The following is a 16,857-nucleotide window of genomic DNA, read 5'->3' on the forward strand; positions in this document are numbered from 1 at the left end:
CACACACACACACACACACACACACACACACACACACACACACACACACACACACACACACACACACACACCTTTTTTACATCCGCAGTTTCATCAATATTTAATCATGATTCCTGCACAAAGAGGAGAACTGCAGTCCAGTGCTCATACTGAGCTGCATGCAGTAGCTTAGAGCTCTGCACACAACAAATCTCTTGCCTACGTACATGTAGGCAAATGCTGAACCTCTCCTACAGAGTGTTGATTTCTCTGTGGGTTTTGGAAAACTTAAAGCAAATGATGTTCTTTGGCAGTTTTTTTTTTCTGCCATCTCAAAAGAGAAACGTACTGATTCACACAGCCACAGAAAAGTAAATACTATCACTATGAAGTGTGTAGTGGAGAGTTACCTGCAGCCTGGCAAGCTGGGTGATCCGGGCCACAATCTTGTTGTACGGGTCTACAATCTTCGTCCTGATCCTGGAGAGATGCACACAGAGTTTATTATTTGGTCGCCTGTCAATGGTGATTCATTCATTAGATGCCACTTTGGAACAGAGTCAAACAGAAGAGACCTAATTTATTGATATATTTCAATATCGATCCAGCTTACTACAATGGGCTTCATTGAAGAGTGCTAATGCAGGGGTTTTCCGACAACAAAGAGGTTTTCAGCCAACGCCAAAGGAAACTCACAAGCGCCAAAACGTCAAAATAGAAAACATTACACTCCATTACATTAAGCATTCATAACACGAATAAATTAGCCCCACCAGTGATTGCAGTTACCTAATATTAGTCACTCCTACATTCTAAACATGGGAGCAAAACATGCTCATCAGAAGAAGAAGAAAAGTTACCAAGCCCTGTTCGTATTAATTCAACAAACTGGACTTAGGGACTCGATCTCTGGGTCGAGCCCAGAACGAGGAAGATTAAATGTCCAAAATCAGGGTGCAAAGTTTGGCAGGCAGGGAGAGTTAGAGAACAAAAAATCTTACTGTCCACCATGACAAGTTGTCTGTTTAACTGAAGACAGTGAGCTGGATTACTGTTACTCTTTTGCCTAAGTTAAGTATATTTGTAATTTATTTTCACTATATGACCTGTCAGGTATCATCCAGTAGAAACTATTTTGTTCAATAGCTGTTCATTTAATTGATTTGCTGAGATAAAAAATGATGTCTAATGGGTTTTTGTTATTACATATTGTATGTTTATGTTTTGATAAATGCTTTTTTTTTAAATTAAAATTAGACAATTATATTTAAAAAAAGGGTTTGTTGATGTTTTGTTTTTTTTGTTTTTCTGAAGTATGGCTGATACTGATGTATTAACCTGTTTTTCTATATTATTGTATGTACTTTTCTATGTATTTAAACTGATTTGTTTATTGTTATTTGTTTCTGGATGGTTTATCGCCTGTTTTGGACAAACCACACCTGTCTTCATAGAGCTTGTCTTGTCTTGTGTTGTATTTGTGTGCATGATGTATTTAGGGGTATTTATGTGGTTTTCATTTTTTGTAACTCTTTCGACTATGAAGGTCAATGTAGAATTGAAAAGTTGTCATTATTAAACTCTTGTGGACTAAGTGTGCAGCCGTTACCTTTTGGAAGAGGTGGCGCTGGTATTGTTATTGATTTTCTTCACAATTACACTGATAAAACTGTAACTGTATTCTGGCAGTGCCAGAATGTTGTTCCATGAACCCATCCCCACAACCTGTGAACCATTTAGGGTAGGGTAGTTTTGAATTAGACACCTGAGAGGGGAACTACCATTTTTCTCAACCTGGACCCTATTTTTCTATGTTTTTGTGTGTAAGTGACAGATGGGAAAAACAAACAATTGAAATTGGTCCAGTATTAAGCGTGAAAGCTGTAACCGGCAGCCACAGACAGGGCTGCAATGTAACTGTATGGGACAAATGTTCAGCGTTAGTCAGCGTCCACTAAAAGCGCTTGTTTTGCTGCTGACAAACTCCGATTAATATTCTAAGGGCCTGACAACATTATAGAAAGGATCCCTTCAGAGATAGACGTTTAAAACCTCTTTGAGACATTTCTGTGTAACAGAAACAGCTCTGAGGTTTACTAGTGCTAAACCCACCAGACTCCATTTAAAAAACAATCCTTTTAGCATGTATAGAGCAAACATATTTTCACATCTGAATTAGTAAACTATGTGTTTATTTCAACCAAAACTAGAGTTGTGATGCTTGGAAAAGTGGAAAGACAACCCCAAAATGGCTTTTCATAGTTTTATTTTGTTTCTGTCGACACTGAATGATGTGTTTTACGATGCTAAAATTACAGTTAAATAATATGGAGTCTGGTGGGTTTCCTCTTTAACAGGAAGATCTCACTCCTTAGAAATCCTTTCACTAATGTTGTTAAACACTTACCACACACCTAATAACTTCCATTGTAGCTTGTTTCTCTGCTGCCGTCTGCAAAGATCTTGCTTAATACAAGACCAATGTCAAAGATTGTTGTTCCATCAGTCATTTAGATACAAAAACATAGGAAAATAGGGTTAAAAACCAATAAGCCAAATTTTCAACCAATAAGGTTGGAGAAAATGGTAGTTACCCTTTAAGATTTAGTCAATTTATGAATTCCAAATAAAATCATTGGTTTAATATTGCTGATAAAGCAACACAAATATTCATCAAAGGGTTTTCCTCAAGATGTGATGATGGTCCTAAAAGAAAAGGTGAGGCATCTTTGGGAGCTGCATTCTATTTCTACCACTTAAGTAGACAGCAATAAGTTAAAAAAGGGTAATTTCATGCACCTTGAGCTAAATTTGAATCGAAATGTGATGATAGTTATGAGGCCTATTGCTTATGTAGCCCTGCCACTGTCAAACCATACACACGCACTTCAGATTTAGATTAGTGAAGTATTTGAGTTTTAGAAGATAAAGTAAGGACGTTTGTTTATTTAGTTATACATATTGGACTGAAAATGTTATTATGAAACCACGTTCTCAGGGGATTTATGGACTAAAAGGCCCAGCTAAGAAAAGAGAAGAATAGAGACAGTGGTTGTAAGCAGGTGTGTTAATGTCAAGCAGCAGGTGCCAAAGCCTAGCATCTTTGGGTAAATGTTGACAACAAATGCATCTTATCTGACTAAAGCCAGAGGGGAACCGGTTTACCTGTCAACAGCTGCCTGAAGAGCACTGATTCTTGTCTGCATCATCTGAAGAACCCCTGAAAACAACAAAAGCAAAATAGAGATTTCCCTCAGTACAATTTGACACAGATTTTAAGAGCTACTTTCTTAGCAGACTTTGCTTGAAAAACGCTGGCCCTCTCTTGTGGTGAAACCTGAGAACTGCAATCAATAAAATGAGATCTTTTAAAACTGCTATAGAAGGTAATTATTTAAGCATCCAACGCATATATCCAATTATCATTGCTTAGCAATACTGTTGAAAGATGAGGATGGTTTCAAAAGTCTTGCCATGTGCATTAATAGGCTGTTAGGCATTCTGACAGTTGGTTTCTGAACATTATCATAATGATGATGATGAACGTTTTAACACTAAACCTCTAGGACAAACATGGATGTTGGCAAAAAGATAAGGTCAGTGACAATGTGATAACAACTCCTATTAAACAGCCTCCTTTCTCTTATACTAAACAGCCATCTTGTGAATATCCGTTTCTGTACTTAATCTGTACTACATTCTTATTGATGTTTAATATTTGTTTGTGTATGTATGCACCTGTCACCAAGGCAAATTCCAGGTAGGGTAACAACTGTGGCATTAAACTCCTCTCTGATTCTGAAACAGGCTACAGAACACAGTATTATAACGTAAGTTTGTGACAATCTGTGTTTTTAGTACCATTTCCACACAATTGTTAAAAGATCTTTGGCAATTTCTGGGACCTTCTATGCTGAATACTGTCAACTTATGTCCCACAGCATGTTCCCATGCTTTAAGGCTGCTGTGGTTCAACAACTTTCATGCCATATATTTAATATGAATCTTTTTTTAATCTTTTCAGTCTGCAGCACCCATTCTCTTCATAGTCAGATTCATCCACCAACCCTTTGTAGACTGTCTCAGGTTTGTCTGCACCAGCTCTTAGTTATGCTTTTATAGTTTTAGACTGCCGGGGGACATTTAACACACTGGACTCCTCTCTCCTCTCTTTCCATCTGTGTGCATCCATGTCCCAGAAATGCTTGTTACCAACCTAGTTCTGGGGAGCTTTTCCCTCAGAGTCCTTATGTTTTCTGTTGCCCCACAGTTTTCCTTGGATTAGGGTGGCACCTAAATCATGGTTGCAGCTGCCTGCTTTGTCCTGCTCTGCACCCTGCTATGCCCTGCTACGTCCTGCAACACCCTGCAGTGCCCTGCTACACCATAAACTACTACAAATACTATTTCTAGTCAAAGTTCCATTATCTTTATTGTGACTATTATCATCACACCTCCAACTGGCCCCATCAGACACCTCCTACCAAGAGCCTAGGTCTGCCTGAGGTTTCTCTCTAAAAAAAGAGTTTCTCCTTGAGTCTAAACACTTGCTTTTGGGGGAATTACTGGAATTGTTGGGGCTTTATAAATTACAGAGTGTGTTCTGAACCTACTCTATCTGTAAAGTGTCTCTAGATAACTCTTGTTATGATTTGAGACTATAAAATAAATGGAATTGCTTTCGGGACCTGCTACTCCATCAAAACTGTGCTTACTGAATTCGTAAATGGTCTTCTCATTAATAAAGATTCATCTTGATGCTTCTACTACTGGATCTCAGTGCAGCCTTTGACAATATTGATCACTGTATACTCCAAAAATGACTGGAAAAGGCTGTCTTTGGCCTGGCTCTCACGTGGTTACAATTACCTATTCCTTAAATAATATCCTTAAATAACATTTTCACATGCAAAATATGGAGTACCTCAAAGCCCTGTTCTGAGCCCTTTGCTCTTCTCTCTTTATAGATCACCTCTTGGCCAAATAATTCCCTTCCTTGGCTTCTGGTCCATGTCAGATCAGACGCTATGTTGATTCTGATGACCTACAAATTTGTAATCTGCCACGCCCCTTCATAGCTGTCTGAAGCCCTTAATGTCAATACTCCAACCAGGACTCTGTGCTCTCAGACCACACGTCTCCTTTCTGTTCCAAGTCAAGTCAAGTCAATGTATTAAGAGATTAAAAAACAACCTAGTTAGCCAGTGCTGTACAAAGTTATATTATGTTGTAAAACCAAAAGAAGATAATGATCATCATACAAACAACCCACTTCTATACAAAAGTCCCTAAGCTAAATCATATGCCAAAGAATAAAAATGTGTTTTAAGACAACACTTAAAGATCTCGGCAGTAGAGAAGGACCTAATATGCATGGGAAGTTTGTTCCAGAGTCTCGGGGGCCAAGTTAAAAAGAAGTCAGACGACATCCCTCTTTTTCATAAATGTTCACATTCTATGTAACATTTTACTGATTGCATATACTGTCATTGTATCATGTTGCTCTATTCTGGGTGCCATATGTTGTACAGATTTTAAAGTCCCCTAAAGAAAATGTGTCAATTCTGATATTGGGCTACAAAAAATAATTATAAACTTGACGGACAACTATAGCATAATTTTGAACAAAAAAAAAAAAGAATGTTGTGGAGTGTAATTTTCTAAGACATTTGCTGCTAAGCAAGTAGTAAAACAGCAACACAATGCAACAGGAGGTAGAGCGGTCGTCTGCCAATCGAAAGGTCGGTGGTTTTGATCCCTAAGCCCAGATCCCAGTCTAAATGTTAAAGTGGACTTGGGATACTGAACCCCAAAGTGAAACAGCTGCTGTTACTGTAGCGTAAAGTAGGCTGATAAATCTCTACGGCACCGGTGCCTAAACGACCAGTTTCTACCAAACGGAATAGCAACATGGAGTTTGGTGCCACTTAAACACCTGCTCTGCTACCTAATGATCTGAACCAGATGGTTTTTTTTGCGCTGATCCAAAAGTCATTCCGATCCGTGACTCAAAACCGTGATCCGATCCGTTGCACGCCTAGCCACCAGTGTATAATGGTGCCTATAGTGGCACCGAAGGCTAGGAGTGGCTGCTACGAACTGAGAAGCATAGATAGCCTTATATAAACCATTTACTGATTTTAAACATCCAAATCTCACATGAATACACCAACAGAGAGAGAGAGTTATCAAAAAAGTGGCCTTTTCAAGTTGAATCATAATGCTTTAAGAAAATAAAATTTGGACAATCTGTAATTTGGACTACCCCTTATCTGTAAACACGCTGTGTCAGAAATAAATCCAATGGCAGCCAGGAAGGGAAAAAAATAACAAAAAATGTTTAAGCCCTTGGTGCACGTTAATGAAGCTGTTCCTGCCCATTTCTGATCTTGAAATTGTAACCGCGGCATATGTAAATGTTGCTCTTTACCTTCAAGGGACTCTATCCCAGTCGCCTGAGACAGTAAGTCTTCATGTCTGGCCACAACCTGGAAGGAGTATTAACAAATATGGATTGGGGTTAATATTATGGTTACATATAAGTGGGTCAGTAACAGTGTGATAACAACTCCTATTAAACAGCCTCCTTTCTCTTATACTAAACAGCTATTTGACATGCCCAATGAAACGTAACAACATTCTTTCCATTATAGTTTTGCAATTAAGCATGTGGACAGTGTTTGTGTATTTACTCTCACAGCCAAATGGGGAAGACAAAAGTTCCACTTTAGCTTCAAAAGTGAATTATGATTTGAATTTGACTGTGCACTATTTCATGTGAAACTCTGAGTAATGAACCTTCATTTCACCATCTCCACTATAAGTTGACCCTCTCATGGTGGTGTAGAGGAGACGTAAACAGTTAGGGGGGGTGGTGTTTTTTGGTAACTTGACGGGATAGTCTCGCTGTTTCACTTCCTGCCCAATGTGAAAATAGACCTGACACGTATCTTTAGCCAAGTAGAGAGTCGCTTCACACACACTTCTGGGATGCGCCACGGCACAGAAGGTGTAATATTAAACATTGACTTGAATGGCCGTGATTGCTCGGGGGGATCCCGAACACAACGCAGACTCGCCCAGTGGAAATTAGAGGTTAGACTCCCAGTGAGTCGGTGGGACTGTATTGTGGTGTGTTGGGTCTGTACCTGGCTGTGCAGCTCCTTGTCAAGCTGACTGATGCCCTGTGCCAGCTTGGCCAGCTGCTCAGCAATGACAGCATGGTGAATAGCCTGAGCTGTGTACGTCTTCACATCAAAGTCCTGTGCCAGGAAATCAGCGTAGCACCCTGTAAAAAAACAGCAGCAAATCCTCAAACCATTCAATATACTCAATACTGTTCATACTATTCCAACATGTAATTTTAGTGGTGCAATGTTACGGAAACAAAAGTTACCTGTAACAAAAGCTGTCAGATGAATGTAGTGGAGTAAAAAGTACAATATTTCTCTCTGAAATGTAACAACGTAGAAATAGAATGTGGCATGAAGAGAAAAGACTCCGGTAAAATACCTCTAATTTATAATTAAGTACGGCACTTGAGTAAATGTACTTAGTTACTTTCCACCACAACCTGCCGTCTCTCTTTGACCTGTTCTTCGTGAGCCGACATCAGAAAGCCATCCAACAAAATGTTTGTATGAGCATTGAAAAAGAAAATCAAGATTTGGCACAGTTTTGGTGTCGAAATGCTTTTTTTTAAGCTCATCTGTTCATTGGCGTAGGAAACACATGGTTAAAACCAGGTGTAAATGGGTACGTATACCCACTTAGAAAGCCACTTAAAAATGCCCAATGACACGCAAAAACATACTTTCCATTCTAGTTTTGACATAATTTGAACTGTCATCTGTTTTACTTTCTTCACATAGGTATATATATATATATATATATATATATATATATATATGTATATATATATATATATATATATATATATATATATATATATATAGGTATTTGCACTGTAAATTGGTGCATAAAAGTGTGTCCAAGTAAAAGAAATGAAGTTGTTGATGCTCAAAACTTCCCTGGGGGAGGACACCAAGAGCCCCCACTATTGTATATATCGATATTGTGATAAGAGACTAGATATCATCTTAGTTTTTGGACATCATAGGTGTCTTTTCCTGGTTTTAAAGGCTGCATTACAGTAAAGTGATGTCATTTCATGAACTTCGCAGACTGTTGTAACTGTTCCATTAGTTGCCTTTAGCCAGTTAGTCATTATATCCACGTTACTGATGATTATTTATCTTAAATATCATTGTGTGAATATTTTGTGAAATCATCAGTAGCCAACACTACAATATTGTTGCAGCATCGATATTGAGGAATTTGGTAAAAAATATTGTGATATTTGATTTTCTCCATGTTTCCCAGCCCTACTCACTAGAATACATTAGACTTCACCACTGCATAGAACTGAGGGAAAAAAAACAATCACAATCTGTTGAAACGGTATTAAAATAATAAAAAGGCCTTACCTCACCGCACCAGAGATAATGCAATGCTGCATAACAACCTTGTGGGTTTTTTTGTTTTTATTTGACTTCAGATCAAAAATAAATAAATAAAATCAATGTGTATCTGATCGTGTAGTTGACTGACTGACGTTAAAACAATCCATTGGATTAATTTACTACTAACGCTTATTCATCCAACCTTATTGGAATTATCACTTTGTAGCAGTAGCTCAGTCCACAGGGAGTTGGGTTGGCAACCGGAGGGTCGCTGGTTCAAGACCAAAAGTATGGAGAGATGCTCTTGAGCAAGGCACTGAACCTTTCCGTGCCTTTCCATGGGCAGCACCCCCCACTCGGACATCTCTCCATTAGTGCGTGTATGGGTAATGAGCATGTCTGTGTGTGTAATTCAGACCCGTGTGTAATGTGTACTAATGGTAATAACAACAGAGCGCAAACACGCGGGATTAATAAAGTATGTTATTACTTATATCTTTAGCTAGTCTCTATAAGTTTCTGTCACCGCCAGTGCAATTCACAAATTATAGCAAATACATCAACAGCAGTGCAAATGAGCCGCCCAACGTGTATTCCCAGTGCCTGACCCTATGGATACATTAGCCTAAAACTCTTAGGATAACCACGTCACAATCACAAATCCAGATATGTAATAAGAGGTAAGCTCGAGAGTGCTTTTGCATTAACGTTAGCTAACTGCGCGACGAAATTGGGCCAAGCTTCGAAATATATGTTGTACAACTATCAATGCCCATAAAGCTTTTTTTACCATCTTTCAGAAGTGAATTCGTGGTGGATTCTCTCCGGTTCTCCATGTTGATACTTCCGCATGTGACGTAACAACTGAGTGACGAATGCACTGGACGTTGCACGAGCCTTAAAGGGCTACACACGCGACATTTTGGCCTGCTCTTTTCACGTAGTCCATGAGTAGCCCACGCCATATGGCAAGCCATTTTAACATTTAGACTGGATATGTATTGCAGGTATGTCATGTCACTCCACTCTTCCACAACATTCAGATATCCACAATGACATATTTCCTATCTACATTTGTCATTTCAGATAATCCACAACGTCATTTTTATTTGAACAAATGTTTTTACGTTACGTGACGTAAAAACATTTGTACGAAATGAATGGTTGCTAGCCATGTGTTTGGGCTTTTCGTGTGTTCAAGGGCATCGGGAAAAGATTTTTGCCAGTGAAAAGGAGAAAAATAACAAATGTTGACAACTGACGTACAGACTCATTCAACGTTCATTCAACATCAGTATAGCAAATTAACGCATATCAGATATGCACAACGTTATTCTTCCAATCCAGAATGAAGATTCCAGATATCTGCAACAGAATTATGAATAGGGAGAACTCCCATTTCAGATATCTACAATGCAATTGTTACTAGTCAAAACTCTAATTTCAGATATCCAAAATGAAACAAACATTCCAGATATCTGTATTGTTATTTCGACTCTTTCTGACTAGTACAAATGTCATTATGGATATCAACAATTTGTATTATGGCTAGTAAAAATTCAATTTCAGGTATTTACAATTAGAATTATGACTAGAAACAATACAACTGCACATATCCACAAATGTGTAGTGGATATTTGAAAACAGGTTAACATAAAAAGGGTTCATTGACTATCCATAATTATATTTTAGATATCCATAAAATAATTTTTACTCATTAAAATTGTTTTCTCACTGGTTAGAATGTCAATAAAGATATCCAAAATATGAATTTTACTGGTAAAAATTGTATTTCAAGATGTATAAAACTTTAATTTTACTAAGTTTAAGATATCTAAAAATCATTTCAAATGTTTGTGGCCGTTTAAGCATTTAATAGCTAGACTGGATATGTATTGAAAATATCCATAATTCAACTTAAATTTAGTTTTGACCAGTATAATCAAATTCGGAGATACATTCTTATTTTGGATATCTCTATTGTAATTCTAACTAGTGAGAATACAATTCTAACAAGTAGAAATGATATTATGGATATGTAAAATGAAATTACAGATGGGAATGTGGTTTGATTTAAAATTAAAACTACTTGCTAATCCCGGTAAAAATCATGCTGAAGGAAAATTATTCTGTAGTTTACACTACAGAGTTCTATCTTAATTTATTTGTGCATTGTTTTTATGCCTTCTTACATTTATCCAAATGTTCAGAATTTTATCAACCTTGATAAAAATAAAATTATTTTTGTAATTGTTTTGATTTATTTTGCTATTTTCTTCATTCATTCATCCATCTATTAATCCACATATTGGTACACGCATGTAACTAACCAGCTGGCAAGAAATTCAACTTTCATTCTGTGTTTCTGTTATTGTTCTTGGTTATTTCAAATCATTTTAGCGGTTTAATAATGATCACCAAGCTTGATTTGTATTTGTATTTTTCCTTTTTATTAATAAAATAATTAAAAAGACAAACATGATCCTTAAAAGGTAATGACTCATTTCACCCAGTATTTAAGATTTAATTTCATTGGATGTAATCATGTATGACATAAAGTTATAATCCTCAAGGCGAGCAAGCACACTTCCTAGGTCAGCCCAACAACACCTACATGAGTGTAAATATATAACCATAACCAAACATAATTACAACATTGAGCTACAAACTGACGGACGCAATAACGAACACTTGGAGGTTTTTTCATCCCCGCCTATGTATTTCCTTATGTTATTCTATATCTCTTCTTTTGGATATTTATTATATATACAGATTAAGTATGGGGAGGAAACCCATAGTGACCCGAAAACAAACTTCAACACAACACTGGTATGGCTTACCCCTCTCATGGCTTATTCCACACTGCTAGCTTGCTAGCTAAATAGAAATGTAGACATATTTGCACTGATTCTTAGTCATTTTTTGTATAATTATCCAACTTGCATTAAACAAGTCTGCAAATCTAACACTGTCTTTAAAGATCAGTCTACCATCACTTTGTGAACGCGTTGTGAACCGACAAACAAAAACCAGAACTAAAATACTGAAAAAATAACGTATGCAAAACACTTTCAGTATCCAGACAGTATGTCTAAAAGAAATAATTGTCATCATCACACATCTCTCTCACTCTATACAGTTTAACTATTTTTACTTGATAAGGAAATCCTAACTATCCACTTATTGATAAATCTTTTTTGACATAGACATTTTGGCAAAAGCAAAAGCTGCAGGTAGCCTTGTGTTCTTATTCTGTTTATCATTATTTTACAGTCAAGGCTCTCGCTGCCCCTTGAGCAATAGAAAATGTGTTTGGGACATAGGCTATTCAAATTATGGACGAAGCTTCCTGTAATTGTGGACAATGTTATCTGTTTGTGCAATAACACTGGCTTGAAATGTGTGCAATACTTAACTGCTACCATTACTATTATTATTATAACTTTTCACTATTACAACTCCTTAATTATGTAAATACCTTATCATAACAGTCCATATCCACACTCCTTATATTTCTTTATTTAGATTTCTACTTGATTATTTATACTATATACTGCAACACAGAATTTCTCTTCGGGGATCAATAAAGTATTTCTGATTCTGATTCTGATTCTGATAAAGCAAATGTGAAAGTGCCTCAAACCTGCATCCTATTTAATTTCCAGTATTGGTTGACTCTTATGTTTGTTTTATTGAAAATAAGTCAATAGAAAATGATCCTGATTCTCTCTTGATTGATTACCTCAGTACCTTACCAAGTATAGAGGCATACTGAGTGGCCCCGGTTCCGACTCCGACCAGCGGCCCTTTGTTGCATGTCCTTCCCCCTCTCTCTCCACTTTCATGTGTTCAGCTGTCCTATAAAAGTAAGGCCCAAAAATGATCTCACACTTTTTTCAAACTGACCTGTCAAATTTTATTTTAAACTTTAAGTTTTGTTCACCAACTTCTCCCCTGCTGTTTCTTTATACTTTTGACAGCTAATACAATAGGAGTTTTTTTCAGGTTTGGGATGCTATAACTTAATTAAGCAGAATTAAGTAATTGAGGAGATTAGCAGATGAAATAAATTGCTATGTCTAATTTGTTTGGCATGGAGGGAGCAGGATCATGGGGGCAGCGTTTCTGCCACCGCTATTACTGCAAGGACTGAAGTATGGGTAGATTTTCTCAGTGAAAGAGCAGCCAGTAAAGGAGTAGATCAGAGCTGCAGCATCTACGTCATAAAAGGAGACCAGACCTTCCTCATAATCCACAAACACTCCCAGTTTCTGAGGCTTCCTCTTCAGTATGAGAAGGACACCAGGGCCTGCAAGAGCTTTATACTCATCTACATTTCTCAACCATATACTCCAAAAGCCATTCTTAGGGGACAATCGTACCTTTCCCTTCCTGATGACCGATTCATTGGCCACCCCTAGGTCCCATTCAGTTTTGCCTCCAACCTCAACTTCGAAGTAAAATCTACCTGAAGAAAAACTCTGCTTTCCTAAAACACCGTTACAGATGGAGAATCTCAATGGGTTGTCTGGGACATCATTTTGTGTATCACTACACTTTACTTGTTTCCCACCCTCCGACAGGATGAGATAGGAACTAGCAGTGTCAGGATCAAGAGTAACATCTACTGCATACTGCTTTACCCTCTTCAGCTCAACATCAGTACACAGCTCCTTCATCTCTTTACTGAGTGTCTCCTCCAGCTGAGCCACAGCTCTTCCCACAGTGCCCATGAATGAAGACTGAAATCGGACGTCCGTCCAGTCTTTGGTGGGTGGAGCAGGACTTAAGGATGGGAGACTTTGAAGAAAATTCAGGTGGTCGTCAGTGCGTGAGAGATTCTCCACCTCGGTGCTTCTCTTCATCAGCTCGGAGATTTCCCGTTCAAGCTCTTCGATGAAACCTTTAGCCTGTTTCTCTGCTTTTTCCTGCTTCTCTTCAATTGCATCCATAAGGTGAGCCAGGCTTCTCTCAACAGACTGGATCAGAGCAGTGAAGACCTGAACACCGGCTGCTGTCTCTCTGTCTGCATCATCCTTGCTGAGCTTCAGTGAATCTTTCATCTGCTGAACCTTCAGTCGCCTCTCCCGTATCATCTGTTGAATTTCAGCCTGCGTCTTCCCCAGTTTAACTTTCTTGTGTTTATATTCTTCAATCAGATGAACAATGGAATGTCTCTTGTGGTCTGATTCAGTGCAGAACTGACATACACACACCTGATCTGTCGTGCAGAACAGCTCCAGAGGTCTATCATGCCTCTTACACATTCTGTTTTCCAGGTTCTCCACAGGGTCGATCAGCTTATGTCTTTTCAGGCCTGTGATTTGGTGATGAAGCTCCAGGTGAGTTTCACAGTAGGAGGCGAAACACACCAGGCAGGACTTCAGCGCCTTCAGTTTGGGTTCAGGGCAGACATTACAGAGCACTGAGCAGCTGCTAACTTTCTTTATGTTGGACATCCTGAAATGATCAGCCATCTCAGATATGAATGTATTGACCCGCAACAAAGGCCTTCTGTCAAAAAGATCTTTACACATGGGACACTGGCTTTGGACATTAATCTTCCAGTGTTCTGTGATGCAGTTCTTGCAGTAGTTGTGTCCACATGGTATGGTGACTGGATCAGTGAACACATCCAGACAGATGGAACACAGAAAGTGCTCTTCAGAAAGGAAATTGCAGGCAGCAGACATCTCTAGAAAACAAGGAAAAAAAGCAAAAAAAATGTACTTTCTCACTCCTCCTAATGTTCTCTCATTATTAGCTTTGGGTCCAAAAGATCAACACTAGGAGTCCTAACACAAGTCCTCATCAAACTGCACAATGTAATGGTTTAGATGAGGTGTCAGCAGATCTCTCAGATTTTCTTTTTTCTTTTTTTTCTACAGCAAATGAAAAACTAAATTATTTTTTTGAAAGGTGGAAGTACTATTTAAATAATACTTCGTTGAAAGGAAAGCAGACAAATAACATTAGACTAATACCTTTTACTGATAACAATAACAAAATGAATATTGCTTGAATGAACACAACTGTCACAATTCTTAGACAATGTATCAAAAAACAGAACAAAACTGAACATGATCCGCTTCAAAGGCATATATATGAATAACAGTATTATTAGAAAATTTTTATTGTTAAAGGCCAGTTATTTCGTGTGTCAGGATACTATGCATCCTGATAGCATCCTGATAAGTTCCCTTGGCCTTTGGAATTAAAATAGCTCCCCCCCACATCATCATATACCCTTTACCATACATGGAGATAGGCATGGGAAACCTTCCATGAAATCATCTCTCAATGAAAATCAGACCAGCTATTAAGCTGACTGAAATAACACCATGCAAATCTCTATATATGGTGAAGGGTGTGTGATGATGGGGGGGTTAGATTCATTCCAAAGGCCAAGGGAACTTTATCAGGATGCATGTTATTGTATAGTATGCGTAGAAATAAAGATCTGCCTGCCTCTACGGGAATTTAACATAGGGGGTGTATAGGCTACTTATGCCCTATGTATTTTAATGAAGAACATTAATTTTTTTACAATATATTATTCCTTCACAAAGAAAATTGTTGTCCTTAAAGTGTTGGATCTTCCAAAAAAATTGAATTAAGGCATTATGTAATCAGGAAAATGGAAATCAGTTTCCAAAAGATGTTTTTTTATTCCTCCTTTAAATCAACTTTGGCCTGGGTGGGTAAACTTATTCTAGCCGCTGTATATGATTATTACGCAAGTAGCCTACAGGAAGTATATCAAAACAAGTAAACCAGATGCTGAAGGCTAATATCTGTCATAATCACTAAATCCCCTCAGTAATCCCTAAAACATATGAAACTAGTATTACACCTTTTCGCTCTGCGCTCCCCTCTCCCGCATGCGCACAATGAAGAAAAGAAACCCATAAATCTGAAATGTTTCTGACACAGAAATTAGACTTGTTTTTTTTGCTTCTGAGTTTCTTGTTTATTTGAATGGCCGCTTTAAATTAAAAACAGGAAAACACTAGGCCTATTTCCTTAATGCCCACAAATATACCACATTTTGCACAATTTTTCAGATTGATTGAATAAAATAGCCACAGTAAACGGAGCATAGGCTAAAAGGACGGACCACAGACCGTTTCCATTGCTTTTTTACTTTGAGTAGGTATTTTAAATGGCAGGAGATTCCTACTGGGGCTCCTTATACAATCATTGTGCTCATAGGAACATTTGAAGTTTACGCCACTTCACTTAATTTTTTTTAGCACTATAGGCTATATACACACTATAGTTGTTGCTCTCCGTTTATATCACACACACTAACAAATCAGCCATGTAGAATACTCACCCGTGGGTTTTTTATGCGTTTTCGGTAAACAACAGCTTTAGGCTTACTTCAAGAGTAGAGAACACCAAACGTCTCTCTGCAATTACTTCCTTTCACTTTCATCTCAGGATTTTTGCGGCAAAAACGGTCCTTCCCTCTAGTGTTGCTCCGCCTCTCATATAATCTGTGCCTCTCATATAATCTGTGGGCTAGAGCTGAAATTAATTTAAAGAAATGTTCAGTTGATAGGTATTAAATCACAGTAAACACATTCAGCAGTTACTAGAGAGAGAGAGAGAGAGAGAGAGGGAGAAAGAGACAGGGAGGGAGCTAGAGAGAGGGAGATAAAGAGAGAGAGAGAGGGGGGAGAGAGATTTCCTATTTAGCATGCATGTCCCAAATATGAAGAACCAAAAATTTGAAAAACATAGGCTTCTGTATACCAGGCTTCACTACCTTCCTTTTTATTATAGGAAGATGTTACGGGACAGAAAGGCGGACTCAGAAGCACAGCTCACACAGAACACGTTTATTGCGGAACCAGGGGAGAGAGAGAGAGAAAGCGAGCGAGGGAGAGAGAGAAAGCGAGCGAGGGAGAGAGAGAGAGAGAGAAAGCGAGCGAGCGAGCGAGCGAGAGAGAGAGAGAGAGAGAGAGAGAGTGAGGAGGCGGACGTGGACACCGGAGCGGAGGACCGGAGGGCTGGAGGGGTAACCGGGGCCGAGGAGGCGTCGGGGGACCGAGGAGCCAAGGCTGGAGAGGCGAGGGAGAATGCAGGCACGAGGAGACACGGATGAGAGGAGTGAAGGCTGGCGGAGAGGCTGGTAGGCTACAAAAGCCGGGATGAAGAGGGGGCGCCGAGGGAGAGGGTCCGGGGTCCGAAGCCAGCTGACCGGAGGGAAGGATAACTGAAAGACAAGCACAGGACTGGTGAACACATAGAACTAGCACAAGGAAAAGCACTGTGAAAACTCAGGAGGATAAAGCAGACGTACTTTCACCACTGTAGCTGAAGCAACGATCAAGTGAAGAGTGAGAGCAGGGCCGGGGTGAAATACTGTGGCTGATGAAGATGGCAGGCAGGTGTGCTTGGCGGGAGCAGG

The 16,857-nt window shown here is 38.7% G+C and overlaps 2 protein-coding genes across 2 annotated transcripts in view; both read right to left on the reverse strand.

Moving 5' to 3' along the window:
* Positions 1 to 9,342, reverse strand: part of cog5 (component of oligomeric golgi complex 5) — a 73,387-nt gene extending 64,045 nt beyond the window's left edge. Inside the window, exons 1-5 of the mRNA XM_034863181.1 lie at positions 9,232 to 9,342; positions 7,128 to 7,267; positions 6,410 to 6,467; positions 3,145 to 3,199; positions 390 to 459 (exon numbers count right to left, since the gene is read on the reverse strand). Coding sequence (XP_034719072.1) covers positions 390 to 459; positions 3,145 to 3,199; positions 6,410 to 6,467; positions 7,128 to 7,267; positions 9,232 to 9,277 — 369 coding nt within the window. The 5' untranslated portion in view covers positions 9,278 to 9,342. The remainder of the gene's footprint in view (positions 1 to 389; positions 460 to 3,144; positions 3,200 to 6,409; positions 6,468 to 7,127; positions 7,268 to 9,231) is intronic.
* A 3,137-nt stretch (positions 9,343 to 12,479) lies between these two features.
* LOC117938529 (E3 ubiquitin-protein ligase TRIM21-like) lies at positions 12,480 to 15,945 on the reverse strand. Its single transcript, XM_034863188.1, has 2 exons — positions 15,778 to 15,945; positions 12,480 to 14,136 (listed from the first exon to the last, which is right to left on the reverse strand). Exon 2 carries the CDS (start codon positions 14,132 to 14,134, stop codon positions 12,521 to 12,523), a length of 1,614 nt encoding a protein of 537 aa, XP_034719079.1. The 5' UTR covers positions 14,135 to 14,136; positions 15,778 to 15,945; the 3' UTR covers positions 12,480 to 12,520.
* Between the last annotated feature and the right edge of the window lie 912 nt (positions 15,946 to 16,857).

This window comes from Etheostoma cragini, chromosome 23, assembly GCF_013103735.1.
Source record: "Etheostoma cragini isolate CJK2018 chromosome 23, CSU_Ecrag_1.0, whole genome shotgun sequence".
Lineage (NCBI taxonomy): Eukaryota > Metazoa > Chordata > Actinopteri > Perciformes > Percidae > Etheostoma > Etheostoma cragini.

What these genes read in the sequence shown, in the direction of transcription:
- LOC117938529 (XM_034863188.1), bottom strand. Translation starts at nt 14,134, where the DNA reads ATGTCTGCTGCCTGCAATTTCCTTTCTGAAGAGCACTTTCTGTGTTCC.